Source organism: Diaphorina citri, unplaced genomic scaffold (genome assembly GCF_000475195.1).
Source record: "Diaphorina citri unplaced genomic scaffold, Diaci psyllid genome assembly version 1.1 scaffold907, whole genome shotgun sequence".
NCBI classification, from domain to species: Eukaryota; Metazoa; Arthropoda; class Insecta; order Hemiptera; family Psyllidae; genus Diaphorina; species Diaphorina citri.
In genome coordinates this window covers 84-16,687 of record NW_007378338.1, presented here as the reverse complement: position 1 = coordinate 16,687, position 16,604 = coordinate 84, and the positions used below count along the sequence as shown (strand labels likewise).

Here is a 16,604-nt window from a genome sequence, read left to right as displayed (position 1 = left end):
TTTTTGTCTTGCCATCCCAAGGAGCAATAGTTCAAGCGTTGTGAGCATATTGCCCTCCGGAAGAATCTTAGATGAGGTGTTTCATAAAGGGTCAAATTCAATTCTTCAAGGAGCAATAGTTCAAGCGTTGTGAGCATATTGCCCTCTGGAAGAATCTTAGATGAGGTGTTTCATAAAGGGTCAAATTCAATTCTCAGGTAATATTTTCTCTTCAAGTTTTTATGCTTCCAAGTTTCGCGTTGGTATAGATTTGCGTTGCGCCCTTAACAGTAACTTTTCTTAAGAACCGCTCATATTCTTCCAATTTGGTCATAAAACCATTCTCACCTTCTAGTTAGTTAAATTTCTTGACGTATATCTCCAAGTGTCGCGTTATTTTTGGTAGCAAACCTGCTTCCAAGTTTCGCGTTGGTATAGATTTGCGTTGCGCCCTTAACAGTAACTTTTCTTAAGAACCGCTCATATTCTTCCAATTTGGTTATAAAACCATTCTCACCTTCTAGTTCGTTTAAATTTCTTGACGTATATCTCCAAGTGTCGCGTTATTTTTGGTAGCAAAGTTATGGAGGTTTGACATTGTGGCGAAGTAATGCCAAGCAAGGCCGAATATTTCTGTAATGGATCGCCATTAAAAATCTCCATTCATTTGGTTTTGTCCCGTGTACAAGACAAATGGACTTCATATATGTTTAAGTACTTATGATGGATATGTATTCGCACGAGTGTTTTATTAATAAACTAAGGTTTTACTGTGCATAAGAAAGTTCTTTGGTCAAGTAAGCATTGTCCAAGGACCAAAAATAAATTCATTGCCAAAAGTTGAGGACTCCCGTTAGAAGGAAGAGTCTTCGGAAACTAGAAATGAAAAGTGGCGGAGATGAACCTCCTCAGGGAAGAGGACTTAAATAAACATCTTCCATTGCTCAATCTCGTGTGTTCACTATTCTGAGCATCAGTCATCCTTTTCCCGTCGACCTTTTGCAAACTGCTGATTGTCCAAGGACCAAAAATAAATTCATTGCCAAAAGTTGAGAAGGAAAAGTCTTCAGAAACTAGAAATGAAAAGTGGCGGAGATGAAACTCCTCAGGGAAGAGGACCTAAATAAACATCTTCCATTGCTCAATCTCGTGTGTTCACTATTCTCAGCATCAGTCATCCTTTTCCCGTCGACCTTTTGCAAACTGCTGACATAGCGAGTAGTTAGTAACCACTCGGGTGCGAAATGGGTCTAAGGTTAACCAAACCAATCACCGATGCGGCGGAGTCAAGACCGAAAGTTTAATGTATTCGTAATATGTACAGTTGTACACACAAAGCATCACATCACATCAAACACATACAAGCATACGAGTACTATAGACTAAACAAAACACCACTTCCAAGTTCCAAGTCACACCTGAAGACGTTCTGATATTTACGAGTGCACAATGACCAATGACATGAGATAAAGTTTCCTTGCCGGTGTTGTGAACCGCGGACCCCGGAGTTCAGGGCCGATGGATCAACCGCAGAGCCTGTCCTGGATTCTCTTCGAGTTATATATTCTATGAATCTTTAGTTAACCATTATTTTATTCGCTTCTTGAATGTACTTTTCTGCCCACACTTTTCCCATTTTAAACCAAGAAGCTTCAAATCCTGTGGACTTTATTGGAAGTTACATGCTACATGATATTACAATGTACATTTATTTTGTCACTTTGTCAAAGATCAGCATCAGGAAATATTTTCCATTCATTCAGGTCGGTTTGGATCAAAGAAAACCAAATTGTCACGTGGTAGACCTACGTGTACGATTATAACTTATTAGGTATTTTACCTATATTGGTATATTATAGTGATTTATTTAGCCTATATTGGAGCATCAGGAAATATTTTCCATTCATTCAGGTCGGTTTGGATCAAAGAAAACCAAATTGTCACGTGGTAGACCTTCGTGTACGTGTATTTTATCTACGAATATAACTCATTAGGTCTAAGTTACCTATATCCTATATTGGTATATTATAGTGATTTATTTAGCCTATATTGGGATTCATAGATAAAAACGCACATTGTGCGTTAGTATGGAGTGGCATTATCGGTAAAAATTATAGTGATATGGCAAATCGATTATATCGATTGATTATTGTCATCGAGAATATTTTTCATATGAATACATTTTCGCGCCAAATTTCAATGTGACCATTACTTTTCATCACCTCCGATTTTTTAAAATAATCGATGGTTGATATCGATTCTTTTAATCGATAAATCACATCACTAGCATCAGGTTATCAGTGAAAATCCCGTTCAATTAGCCAGCAGCATCATCTGGGCTATCTTATCTGATAACAAATATAATGTGCACATATTTGGGTGATTTTCCGGCCTACGCATATCATCGCTAATTTGACTCGTGATGTGGCTTAGCTATTGTATTCTAACCTATTGAATGACTATTGACTAGTTTACCTATTGTAGAATTTTCCTATTCGATCACTATTACGACTATTAGGTAATTGGGTAATTCTAACCTATTGAATGACTAGTGACTAGTTTACCTATTGTAGAATTTTCCTATTCGATCACTATTACGACTATTAGGTAATTGGGTATATTTCTATTTTTTTCTCTCCATTATGGTTGTACTTGTCGAGTGGTTTACGCACAAAGCTGGAGAATCTTACATTTATTATGCGTAGTAAACCGACTTGTACCTGCATATATTGTCGTACTTGAAAAGCGATTTTTTTTTTTCTGATTTGATTTTGTTTTGCTGTAAACATTGTCGTGTTACAATCATTGTCAATTCCATGATCATCGGAGGAATCAGGGATTTGACGAAGAGGAAAAACTTGGCGCTGTTAACGGTGCCTTTTACATATTATTCTGTTTTACCTATTACACATCTTATGAATTCCTCTATCATTTCTCGTTCATCTTTGATGAATTTGATTCTCGCCTCTTCTGAGTAACATGAAATTTGCGAGACACCCAAGAAATTCCTTTTGTCGAATCAGAGTGGAATTTTTTCCGCAGCCTAATCATTAAATTCCTCACATATTATTCTGTTTTACCTATTACACATCTTGTGAATTCCTCTATTATTTCTCGTTCATCTTTGATGAATTTGATTCTCGCCTCTTCTGAGTAACATGAAATTTGCGAGACGCCCAAGAAATTCCTTTTTCGAATCAGAGTGGAATTTTTTCCGCAGCCTAATGATTATGGGAGTCATTACGAAAACTCTTAGCATTTTATTCAGTCTGTAAGTTTCCTTTTGGTTTTTCTATTTTTCTCAAAAAACTGTCCTTATTAGGTAGGTATATCTCATAACTAGGTAGGAATATCAATTTATTGAAAAAAGGTCATTTTTAAAGCCAAAATAACTGTAGAAAAGAAAGGAAAAGGTCGTTTTTGAATCACATCGTGCGATTTTTTCGAGTTGAAAAAAAGTTGAAAAGATCGTAAATATTTTCGTATTTTTTTACGGTTCTTGTTTTTTGATAGTAAAATTTTTAACTGCTAATTAAATGTGTTAGTGCAGTTTGTGTTTAATGGTTAACCGAATTAATCACATCGTGCGATTTTTTCGAGTTGAAAAAAAGTTGAAAAGATCGTAAATATTTTCGTATTTTTTTACGGTTCTTGTTTTTTGATAATAAAAATTTTAACTGCTAATTAAATATGTTAGTGCAGTTTGTGTTTAATGGTTAACCGAATTAACCAAAGTTCAACCTGTAATAAATCGGTAACTTTGATAAAACATGTCTTTTCCGATTTTTTCTCGTGAAAGTTTGTCCAGTTTACTTTGATTGAAATTTTCTTTGTTTTCTACCTTCTTTTGAATTATTTTCTTCTTAGTTCACAATAACCATGTGTTTTAACAAATTTAGGACGTTATAATTTTTAATAAATCGGTAACTTTGATAAAACATGTCTTTTCCGATTTTTTCTCGTGAAAGTTTGTCCAGTTTACTTTGATTGAAATTTTCTTTGCTTTCTATCTTCTTTTGAATTATTTTTTTCTTAGTTCACAATAACCATGTGTTTTAACAAATTTAGGACGTTATAATTTTCCAAGTGAAGCTTGACGTTTCGGTGTGTTTTTAGTCATCATCAGATCTCATTTTCGATCGTATGGTAGGTTAGGAATGGACCTAACACCATGGGAGTCATTACGAAAACTCTTAGCATTTTATTCAGTCTGTAAGTTTCCTTTTGGTTTTTCTATTTTTCTCAAAAAACTGTCCTTATTAGGTAGGTATATCTCATAACTAGGTAGGAATATCAATTTATTGAAAAAAGGTCATTTTTAAAGCCAAAATAACTGTAGAAAAGAAAGGAAAAGGTCGTTTTTGAAGATTTTTATGCAAATCATACGTGATTGTTGAGTGACTTTGTGGTGAAGGTACCCCATTTTAATGAGACAGATTGGTCAGTTGATAAAATACCTCTAACTGTGGTCAGAAATCATTAAAATTCCCAACAGTTCAAACTCAAAAGACCCTGAACTGCCCTGAAGTTCTTTAGTTTCTTTAGTTTTTACTGTGGCAATCAAAAGTCAGCCTCATTACTGTGATTGTTGATTATACTGTTTGTCAACACTGTCCACTGATGAAATACAATGGCCTGATTATGCTCTAATGTTTGATCTATTCTAATTCCATTCTAATTTCTAATTTGATGAATACAATGGGTGCCCCGTGCATTCTAATGTGAACCTTTATGCAGGAATGTGGGTCTTGAACTCGTGCTGTCAAAGGTCAAGTGAATTAATTCAGTTAACGCCGGATCGACGAATCACTGTTGGAAAATAGACCCCCGCATTAGTGTACCCCCCAGGGCCGAAACCCGGGCACGAACTTAGGGGGTTCTTTGTTGGCCAAACCCCGCTCGAAAATGGTTAATTTTGTTGACAATTAACAGTAGGTATTCGTATTGTACGAGTATATATGTTGTAAATATTTGTACTTTTTACAAGAATTGTTTGTCTTGCGTGCAAATGTTATAAGTTATAAGTCAAAACTGAAATTTTTTGTTGTTGAAAATAAAGTGACAAAATATTAATTTACAGTTATCCTAAAAAGAGACCGTCTCTTGTTTATGAAGCTTAGTCATTTGCCCCAAAAAGCCCAACCTCCCTATTTCTCATTTCTGGCCCTGATCCCCTAGACTATTTATGAATAATCATGAGTGCGGTATGCCGGCCGACCAAACTATGATGATTAGTGCCGAGGCAAACATATCAAAACGAGCGTATAGATAACAACTTTGGCATAAGGTCTGGTAATCTATAACCAATCAATACAGAGTACATTACCAATCAATATAGACTTATAGAGCAGTTACTGATTTGGACTTACCTACTGATACAACTAGCACAAACAAATAGCTATTTTGCTATACAAAGCTATTTTGAATTGACTTTTTTTCTCCTAAGTCGAAGCTTTCTTTATCAGGCCTAAAATATGATCTATATGTAGTTTGTATTTATTCAGAAACGAAAAAAAATGGAACCAATTCCATTTTGTTCCAAAAACCACGTCCTTCCTTTGAATTTCAATGTTGAAACATTTGGTGTACCGGGATAACCTTAGTACCCTCAATATTTATTAATTTATTATACTTTTCCAGATAAATCGCCAAATCTAAAATTTATGATTCAACCCTTTTCTCTCTCCCCTCCATAAACCACATGCAAATTCATACCAAACTCTCACTTTCTTTTCTTTCCCTCGTCAATAAAATAAATAAAATAAAATATAGAATAAATAAAGTAAAAATAAATTGAGGGAATACAAAGGTGACCCAAAAAAAAAAAATAGGATGAACCTTAAATCGGATGTACTAAAAAATACAAATAAAACACCTCTTAAAGACTCCATATTTGTCCAGTATGGACAGTCAAGTACTTGGGTAATTAGACAAGCAAATAAGTCAACTCGTAAAAATTCGAGCAATCCAGGCAAATTCAGGCAAAACTGGATGACTCATCCGCTTCCCCCCGGGGCAATGGAAGTTTTCCTACAGGAATAACCTCCCTCCCCTGAAAGTTGTCACGGGGATTTTGCATGACTCTTCGTTCGGAAATGGAAGGGGGAAGCTTGAGTACCTCGAGGGAAGCACAATTCACAGTTCTCCACTCTAGATTTTTTCTCATTATCAACCGTGCTCTTGTTGGTATCACATCGTGCGATTTTTTCGAGTTGAAAAAAAGTTGAAAAGATCGTAATTATTTTCGTATTTTTTTACGGTTCTTGTTTTTTGACAGTAAAATTTTTAACTGCTAATTAAATGTGTTAGTGCAGTTTGTGTTTAATGGTTACCTAACTGAATCCAGCAAAGTTCAACCTGTAATAAATCGGTAACTTTGATAAAACATGTCTTTTCCGATTTTTTCTCGTGAAAGTTTGTCCAGTTTACTTTGATTGAAATTTTCTTTGCTTTCTATCTTCTTTTGAATTATTTTTTTCTTAGTTCACAATAACCATGTGTTTTAACAAATTTAGGACGTTATAATTTTTCAAGTGAAGCTTGACGTTTCGGTGTGTTTTTAGTCATCATCAGATCTCATTTTCGATCGTATGGTAGGTTAGGAATGGACCTAACACCATGGGAGTCATTACGAAAACTCTTAGCATTTTATTCAGTCTGTAAGTTTCCTTTTGGTTTTTCTATTTTTCCGTATATCACATAACTAAGTAGGCATATCAATTTATTGAAAAAAGGTCATTTTTAAAGCCAAAATAACTGTAGAAAAGAAAAGAAAAGAAAAGGTCGTTTTTGTAGATTTTTATGCAAATCATACGTGATTGTTGAGTGACTTAGTGGTGAAGGTAGGTACCCCATTTTAATGAGACAGATTGGTCAGTTGATAAAATACCTCTAACTGTGGTCAGAAATCATTAAAATTCCCAACAATTCCAACTCAAAAGACCCTGAACTGCCCTGAAGTTCTTTAGTTTTTACAGTGGCAATAAAAAGTCAGCCTGATTACTGTGATTGTTGATTATACTGACACTTTTAAAAAAAGAGGAATATAAAAAAAAAAAAAAAAAAAAAAAAAAAAATCGGATGAAACTTAAATCGGATGTACTAAAAAAATACAAATAAAACCGGACCTCTTAAAGACTCCATATTTGTCCAGTATGGACAGTCAAGTACTTTGGTAATTAGACAAGCAAATAAGTCAACTCGTAAAAAATGTTCCGCGCTGATGTGATAACACTGGGGTCAATATAACACCGGACCTAACAATAGTCATGTAATTTATTGTAGGATACACAGTGTTACCCTAATAGTGGTCAACTTGGATTGAACTTGAGCATGTCCTATAAGGTTCGATTCCCAACGTGGTCAAGAGTTCTATTCGGAATGTTTCTCATCAAATGGTCGAGAAAAGGCACAATACTTCCCATTTAGATGGTAGTTTGCTAGTGTATAGAGCTAAAGGAACAAAATCAGAAGTTTATCTCCATATTTGGGCATCTAATCCTAATTATTTGCACATCTAATCTTAATTCAATAAACTAAAAATATGACAGAGGCCCCAAATAATGGTACATTTACGGTTAAACCTTCTTCAATAAAAGTTTTAGCCTCGCCACGGTTTATTTGGTCCCCGAATCATTTTAATGTGATTTCTGGGTACATTCCTAATATGCTCTTTTTGGCAGAAGACGACCTAAGCATTAGAGCGAATTTTACTGATTTTCTTGGAACCATATTAACGGTCTGACCAGTGACCAAAGTCCGTTTTGATATTAAAACACAACAATACACCCGTGCTTTTGATAAAAACTCATTAATATCCTATTTATTCCATTTTATATCTCACATATATTTTTTTATCGAGTACTTTCATTCTCTCGTTTTTACGACAGAAGCTCATCGACCTGATATAAAAGAAAAGAAGACGAAGAAGAAGAGGAGGAGGACTAAGAAGAAAAAAGAAAGACAAGATCGATTTTTCTGTATTCAAAATCGTTCTTAGTAAAATATTTACGTAAAAAATCAAAGCATAAAAGGGTATATTGTTATATTGAATTATTTTAATTGAAAAATGTATAACATAGAACAGAACTGCAATATTTACATTACTGTTGTAGGTTTATTATAACAATGTAGTTGTTTCAAAATACATTATATTATACCCAGTGTAGAAGAATATAATATACACATACATTGTCAGAATAAGGCTGAAGAGTCCCTTCACCCTTTCCTGACAAGGTCTAAAACGAACTCCTTAATACGACTAATAAAACTGAAACACCTATAAAGTTACATTACTTTCGAAAAGTTTTCTTTCATTATTGGTGGAGATGCCTGAACACTTTTATTATTGGTGGAGATGCCTGAACACTTTTATTATTGGTGGAGATGCCTGAACACTTTTATTATTGGTGGAGATGCCTGAACAAGTGAACACCTACCCCCTCTACTCAGTGATTACTTGATGAGTTAACCAAACGTGGTCAGTCCGGGGCACTCGTAGGTTCAAATCATATTAAAAATGCCAAAAATCTCTCAAAAGAAGTACCAGAAATAATAAAATCATTATCCGGACTATGTCAGGTTTGTCTGACGCATAAATATCTCTCATAATGAGATTTGAGAATTTCCCCATTAAGTGTTGCTTGAGGCCGCCTGGCCGCGTCACTTAATTAGAACTTCCCATTTTTGTCCGCGTTCAAAAACCACTTTGAAACTGAACACTTTTATTATTGGTGGAGATGCCTGAACACTTTTATTATTGGTGGAGATGCCTGAACACTTTTATTATTGGTGGAGATGCCTCTACTCAGCCCCTCTACTCAGTGATTACTTGATGAGTTCACCAAACGTGGTCAGTCCGGGGCACTCGTAGGTTCAAATCATATTAAAAATGTCAAAAAATCTCTCAAAAGAAATACCAGAAATAATGAAATCATAATCCGGACTATGTCAGGTTTGTCTGACGCATAAATATCTCTCATAATGAGATTTGAGAATTTCCCCATTAGGTGTTGCTTGAGGCCGCGTCACCTAATTAGAACTTCCCATTTTTGTCCGCGTCCAAAAACCACTTTGAAAAATTCGCCCATAGGGGTTTTTTAGTGAAGCTAATCAAATCTCTGTTTTTATTTTAACTCCCTCATACGATCTTACAATAGTACCTATGAACTACATATATCCACGTGAGTAGTTCATAGCGCTAATATCTGGGTGCACGCAATATTGTTATTAGGTAAACAAGAGTTTATCTCTAGGGAAGTGAATGAACTTGATCTATGTTTGATTCATTGTAACATAATTATGTTTGATTTCATGTAACATGTGTACAGGTCGTGCCTACAGCCGAATATTAAGTGTTTATTAACTCAAGACTGTGTATTGACCATTGAGTAACAAATGTAACAATAAATAATAAGTAATAAATAGTACCTATATTTCTATTGATTTTGTCTTTCTAGAACACAAATTTGCACATTTTAAATTTTTATTTACAGGGTGGCTGATGTTAATATTAATAGTGTAATGAAAAAATTCTAAAAAAACACAAACATATAGGTTTGAGAATGTACGAGTAGTACATATAAAATCACAATCATATGTATTCTGTGTTGATTACGCCAAGACAAGTAATGAACTTGATCTATGTTTGATTCATTGTAACACATGTTTGATTTCATGTAACATGTGTACAGGTCGTGTCTACAGCCGAATATTGAGTGTTTATTAACTCAAGACTGTGTATTGACCATTGAGTAACAAATTCAACAATAAATAACAAGTAATCAATAATACCTCTATCTATTATGATTTTGTCTTTCTAGAACACAAATTTGCACATTTTTAATTTTTATTTACAGGGTGGCTGATGCTAATATTATTAGTGTAATGAAAAATTTCCCCATATTACACATTTGTTTTATCAAATTCGACAAAAAGTTGAGGCGAAAAAAATAAATAATACCTTAAAAACGAATAACAGGCCAGCCTCAAAAGCAGAATCTTTAATTATCACAAATCTCATCCACATTGGGACTCGAACCCGTGACCGTTGGTCACCTTGGACCATCGGACACATGGTCATCAGGGTCAATCACCCGCGGATTGGTCGCGTGTCAGAATTTTCCTTACTAAAATAACAGTTACTCTTACAAAGATCAGCTACTGGTAGGTCCTCCAATAGAGGACTAGAAGACCTCTATTTCATAACAAGCAGTACCTCTATGTTAGATAATAGACATTCCTGCACAATATAGGAATATTGCACGTACAGGAGACAATATACGCTTTTTTATATGCTTTGATTTTTTACGTAAATATTTTCCTAAGAACGATTTTGAATACACAAAAATCGATCTTGTCTTTCTTTTTCTTCTTCTTTATCCTCCTCTTCTTCTTCGTCAATCACCCGCGGATTGGTCGCGTGTCAGAATTTTCCTTACTAAAATAACAGTTACTCTTACAAAGATCAGCTACTGGTAGGTCCTCTAAACGAAGAGCTCTATTTCATAACAAGCAGTACCTCTATGTTAGATAATAGACATTCCTGCACAATATAGGAATATTGCACGTACAGGAGACAATATACGCTTTTTTTATATGCTTTGATTTTTTACGTAAATATTTTCCTAAGAACGATTTTGAATACACAAAAATCGATCCTGTCTTTCTTTTTCTTCTTCTTTATCCTCCTCTTCTTCTTCTTCGTCTTCTTTTCTTTTATATCAGGTCGATGAGCTTCTGTCGTAAAAACGAGAGAATGAAAATACTCGATAAAAAAATATATGTGAGATATAAAATGGAATAAATAGGATATTGATGAGTTTTTATCAAAAGCACGGGTGTATTGTTGTGTTTTAATATCAAAACGGACTTTGGTCACTGGTCAGTTCGTTATGGTTCCAAGAAAATCAGTAAAATTCGCTCTAATGCTTCGTCTTCTGCCAAAAAGAGCATATTAAGAATGTACCCAGAGCATTATCTGAAGAAATCACATTAAAGTGATTCGGGGACCAAATAAACCGTGGCGAGGCTAAAACTTTTATTGAAGAAGGTTTAACCGTAAATGTACCATTATTTGGGGCCTCTGTCATTTTTTTAGTTTATTGAATTAAGATTAGATGTGCAAATATTTTTTATCAAAAGCACGGGTGTATTGTTGTGTTTTAATATCAAAACGGACTTTGGTCATTGGTCAGACCGTTAATATGGTTCCAAGAAAATCAGTAAAATTCGCTCTAATGCTTGGGTCGTCTTCTGCCAAAAAGAGCATATTAAGAATGTATCCAGAGCATTATCTGAAGAAATCACATTAAAGTGATTCATTGGTGGAGATGCCTGAACACTTTTATTATTGGTGGAGATGCCTGAACACTTTTATTATTGGTGGAGATGCCTGAACACTTTCATTATTGGTGGAGATGCCTGAACACTTTTATTATTGGTGGAGATGCCTGAACACTTTTATATATTATTGGTGGAGATGCCTGAACACTTTTATTATTAGTGGAGATGCCTGAACGCTTTTATTATTGGTGGAGATGCCTGAACACTTTTATTATTGGTGGAGATGCCTGAACACCCACCCCCTCTACTCAGTGATTACTTGATGAGTTAACCAAACGTGGTCATTCCGGGGCACTCGTAGGTTCAAATCATATTAAAAATGCCAAAAATCTCTCAAAAGAAATACCAGAAATAATAAAATCATAATCCGGACTATGTCAGATTTGTCTGACGCATAAATATCTCTCATAATGAGATTTGAGAATCTCCCCATTAGGTGTTGCTTGAGGCCGCGTCACTTAATTAGAACTTCCCATTTTTGTCCGCGTTCAAAAACCACAAAAAACCCCATTAGGTGTTGCTTGAGGCCGCGTCACTTAATTAGAACTTCCCATTTTCGTCCGCGTCCAGAAACCACTTTGAAAAATTCGCCCATAAGGGATTTAGATGTAAAAGAAATGACTTATACTCTTCACTGGGTTATAAGTCATTTCTTTTACATCTATGTTATGGAACTTCACAAAGTTACTGAGTCCTCTATCATGTCATAAGGGATTTTTCAGTGAAGCTAATCAAATCTCTGTTTTTATTTTAACTCCCTCATACGATCTTACAATAGTACCTATGAACTATATCCACGTGAGTAGTTCATAGCGCTAATATCTGGGTGCACGCAATATTGTTAGGTAAACAAGAGTTTATCTCTAAGGAAGTGACGAATTGCCTTCTCTTGATAATTTAGGTTCATTTATGTACATAGCTCTATTTCGTATCAATATGGACCGAGCGTTGCTTAAAATTTGACGTTCGCGCAGTCTTTACCTATGCCGGAACTGTCTACTTATGTATTTATACTGCGGTGGAACTTATTTAAACTTCGGGGAAAAAGGGACTTTTCAGTCTCATCCCAGCAGAGTATAAATGAGCTACCTATATTGTATTTTATTCTGTTCCTAATAATCATTACTATTTTACCTACTTATTTTATGTTCAATAATAGTACTATAAACATGTACTAAATCCACAATTCTTGATAATTTGGGTTCACTTATGTACATAGCTCTATTTCGTATCAATATGGACCGAGCGTTGCTTAAAATTTGACGTTCGCGCAGTATCCCTATGCCGGAACTGTCAACTTATGTAGATATTTATACTGCGGTGGAACTTATTTAGACTTCGGGGAAAAAGGGACTTTTCAGTCTCATCCTAGCAGAGTATAAATGAGCTACCTATATTGTATTTTATTCTGTTCTTAATAATCATTACTATTTTACCTACTTATGTTATGTTCAAAAATAGTTCTATAAACATGTGTACTAAATCCACAACCTGTTTCTTTTGTTGCAGTCTGTTTGAGCATGAGATAATGTCCTATATCCCATCCTCACCCCAGATCTCACCTCAAGCCTCCCCGGGCTTACAGAGGGCCAACGCCCGGGCCCCGGCCCCCTACCGGCGAGATTTTGAAGCCAAGCTGCGAAATTTCTACCGGAAATTGGAGTCCAAAGGATACGGCCAAGGCCCAGGCAAATTGAAGTAAGTACATAGGGCGAAAGCTTTTTAACGAATTACTTTTACGTCTTGAACTCATTTGCCGAATTTCATCCACATCGGGCAAATCATTTAGAGGTTATGGCCAGAGCCTACATTCCCCCCTGGTAATGTTCGACCTGAGTTATATGTATTTTTTGCTCCTCCGTCGCAAATCAGTTCAAATTGTGCACCTGAGAAAGTATCATAGTTCGATCCATATGGACAAGAGATCAACGTAATCCACTCTGATAGGCACCGTAGGAAACTTAAGTGTAACATCTCAAGACCAGTAGCGGCTGTATCAATTTCAGACAGCTAACAAGTCAAACCTTCACGCTAGCTTGAACTTTTTCGGACTGAAATATCAAACCATTCGCAGATCTCTCTCTCTCTCTCTCTTTCTCTCTCTCTTTCTCTCTCTTTCTCTCTCTTTCTCTCTCTTTCTCTCTTTCTCTCTCTCTCTTTCTCTCTCTCTCTCTCTCTCTCTTTCTTTCTTTTCATTGAGGAAATTAAGGTGTTTCACACTTGTCGTTGTCAATTGTTTGAATGGCACTCTCAGAAATTGCTCAGGTGGAAAAGCTGGAAGATAAAGTTACGTGAAAGTTGTACAACTTGTCCGAATGTCCTTGGCTGAACTGATTACGAGAGTTTGAGGCTTGGATTTCAGTTACTTTCCGTTCTTTGCGCGGTTGTTAGGAGGGTGCAAATTTTGTGCTTTATTGCCCTATCGTTTGTCAGGTTTTGTGTCTTGATCTTCCTGCCAGCACCATTGATAATAATCATGTCAGCAATAGACTTAAGTTAAAATTCCATGTATGATTTGTCTGAATTGAGTATATATTTCAAATTTCCAACACTTCACCTAATATCCTCTTTCTTTGAAGATATATTCCCAGAATTTTTTTCTTTCAAATCGCACTGACCCAATTTCGGGATGTAGCAAGGGGGAACAGCGAACATATTCAGATCTACTGGGGTAATAAAACAGCCTATCCAAGCAAGGCATAATTATTCGTAGTAAAATACTCTAGGGACCACATTTCTATGGAATAAAAAACTGCTTACACATAAAACAGGGGCCACATCTTGCTTTCAAAACTCTTTCTGTTTTCATTCAAAAAACATCACGTGTGCTGATTTCAGCAATTTCCGAATTTCGACATCCGGGGAGGTGAGAGATAAGACCCCTCGTGAGAACTATTGTGATATTTTGAGAACATTTCCACATAGTCGAGTTTTTGCTTTGCTTTCTTGAGTTTCTACGTCTGTTTTAAATCATGATTTGTGTTTAATCCAAGGGCTGAGTGAATTCCGTTCTGAATTCATTTAACAGGTTAGGGTAAGTTACATTGCGTAATCCTTACACATTAGGTATCAATAGTATTTGACATTGTTTGTGAATTCACCTTGTAAATCGTTACCTATCTAATGATATAATATAATAATAATAAAACTTCTGTGCTTATTTATACTGCTCGCATAGGACTAAAAAGTCCCTTTACTCCAGCAGTAGGCTACTACTATTATTGTGGTCAAATTCTCAAATTATATTGAGGATAAAATTCCATACCTCGGCTAGGATTGAACCCACGCCCTCCTGTTTACCAGGCGAGCGCCTTGACCACTACACCACCGAGGCAATGATCGTAAATTCTACGTCCATTAAAGTCGTAAAAAATTATAAATCCTTACGTCTCCTACAAAATCGGAGGTCCACCCTTCTTAATTTGGAGGGTAGCGCGGCTGGTTTGGTCGCGGGTTCGATTCCCGCCTGAGGTGGATTTTATCCTAAACAGATAAGGTTCGTTCTCGGAACGGCTAGCTATCTCTTATTCTATCTCTCTTCGATTTCACGATAATAAGACCTCCGTTGTCAGTTCCCTCTATCAAACCTCTTGAAAAAAAAAGCTTGTCAGATCACTACTGGTAACATTGTCTAACACAGTCACCTAGGTAGATTATTAGACTGCATTACCCTGATGGCACTATTAGGACACATACATGCACTTGTACAAGTACATACTTCAATTCCCAGAATTTTTTTCTTTCAAATCGCACTGACCCAATTTCGGGATGTAGCAAGGGGGAACAGCGAACATATTCAGATCTACTGGGGCTATAAAAAAGCCTATCCAAGCAAGGCATAATTATGCGTAGTAAAATACTCTAGGGACCACATTTCTATGGAATAAAAAACTGCTTACACATACCTAGAACAGGGGCCACATCTTGTTTTCAAAACTCTTTCTGCTTTCATTCAAAAAACATCACGTGTGCTGATTTCAGCAATTTCCGAATTTCGACATCCGGGGAGGTGAGTGATAAGACCCCTCGTGAGAACTATTGTGATATTTTGAGAGCATTTCCACATAGTCGAGTTTTGGCTTTGCTTTCTTGAGTTTCTACGTCTGTTGTAAATCATGATTTGTATATTGTGATATTTTGAGAGCATTTCCACATAGTCGAGTTTTTGCTTTGCTTTCTTGAGTTTCTACGTCTGTTTTAAATCATGATTTGTGATTCAGATTTTATGAGTTCATCTCAGTGTCTTGGATTTCTATGTCGTTTAATTTTACCTCCACATTGTTCTTTGTTCTTGTTCAGTGTGCATCTCAGTGTCTTGTATTTCTATGTCGTTTAATTTTACCTCCACATTGTTCTTTGTTCTTGTTCAGTGTTTCTGCTTTGCGGTATAGCAGATACAAAAAGACATCTTTTCTTTATTCTGCTATCGCCATTCGGCGAAAGCTAAAGCCGCTACAACAACAACAACAAGTACATACTTCAGTAGACGGAACATATCCACTATTAGAAATCTAGTAGACAGACAGGAAAAAATACATACGGAACCCCTATCCTACGAACTGACATGTGATTCTGTGAAGGTTGTGGAAAACACACTAGTTAAGTATTGACACCGGCATACGGTAGGGCCGAATTTATATTTTCAAGCCTAGGGAAGCGACGACTTCGAACCGCATAAAACTGAGAGGAAAAGCTCTATGCTCTTTTCTCTCCGCTTTGTTTTCAGCGTATTGTGATATTTTGAGAGCATTTCCACATAGTCGAGTTTTTGCTTTGCTTTCTTGAGTTTCTACGTCTGTTTTAAATCATGATTTGTAATCCAGATGTATGAGTTCATCTCAGTGTCTTGTATTTCTATGTCAACATGTGATTCTGTGAAGGTTGTGGAAAACACACTAGTTAAGTATTGACACCGGCATACGGTAGGGCCGAATTTATATTTTCAAGCCTGGCGAAGCGACGACTTCAAACCGCATAAAACTGAGAGAAAAAAGCTCTATGCTCTTTTCTCTCCGCTTTGTTTTCAGCTTTTTAGCCTTACCCAAACTTTGAAGAAAAGGGAAACCCATATAATTATTTCAGGGAAGAGAATTTCTACCCTCTATGTAATTGGGTTTGGTCACGTGACTCAAGATAAATGCATTACCTAATAGGTATTTTACGTTTACAGTTATATCACTTCTCATACATATTGAACACAAGATAGGTACCTACCTACAAAATAAACATATAGGATTATAGGTAGATACCTAGGTATCTACTCGTACATAATGAACACATAG

At 35.9% G+C, this 16,604-nt stretch overlaps 1 protein-coding gene across 1 annotated transcript; it reads left to right on the top strand.

The window, feature by feature from the left end:
• Window positions 1-5,888: 5,888 nt before the first annotated feature.
• Window positions 5,889-13,031, top strand: LOC103512979 (E3 ubiquitin-protein ligase HECW2-like). The gene is made up of 2 exons (XM_008477788.2): window positions 5,889-6,638; window positions 12,832-13,031. Exons 1-2 carry the CDS (start codon window positions 6,598-6,600, stop codon window positions 13,022-13,024), a joined length of 234 nt encoding a protein of 77 aa, XP_008476010.2. The 5' UTR covers window positions 5,889-6,597; the 3' UTR covers window positions 13,025-13,031.
• Window positions 13,032-16,604: the final 3,573 nt, after the last annotated feature.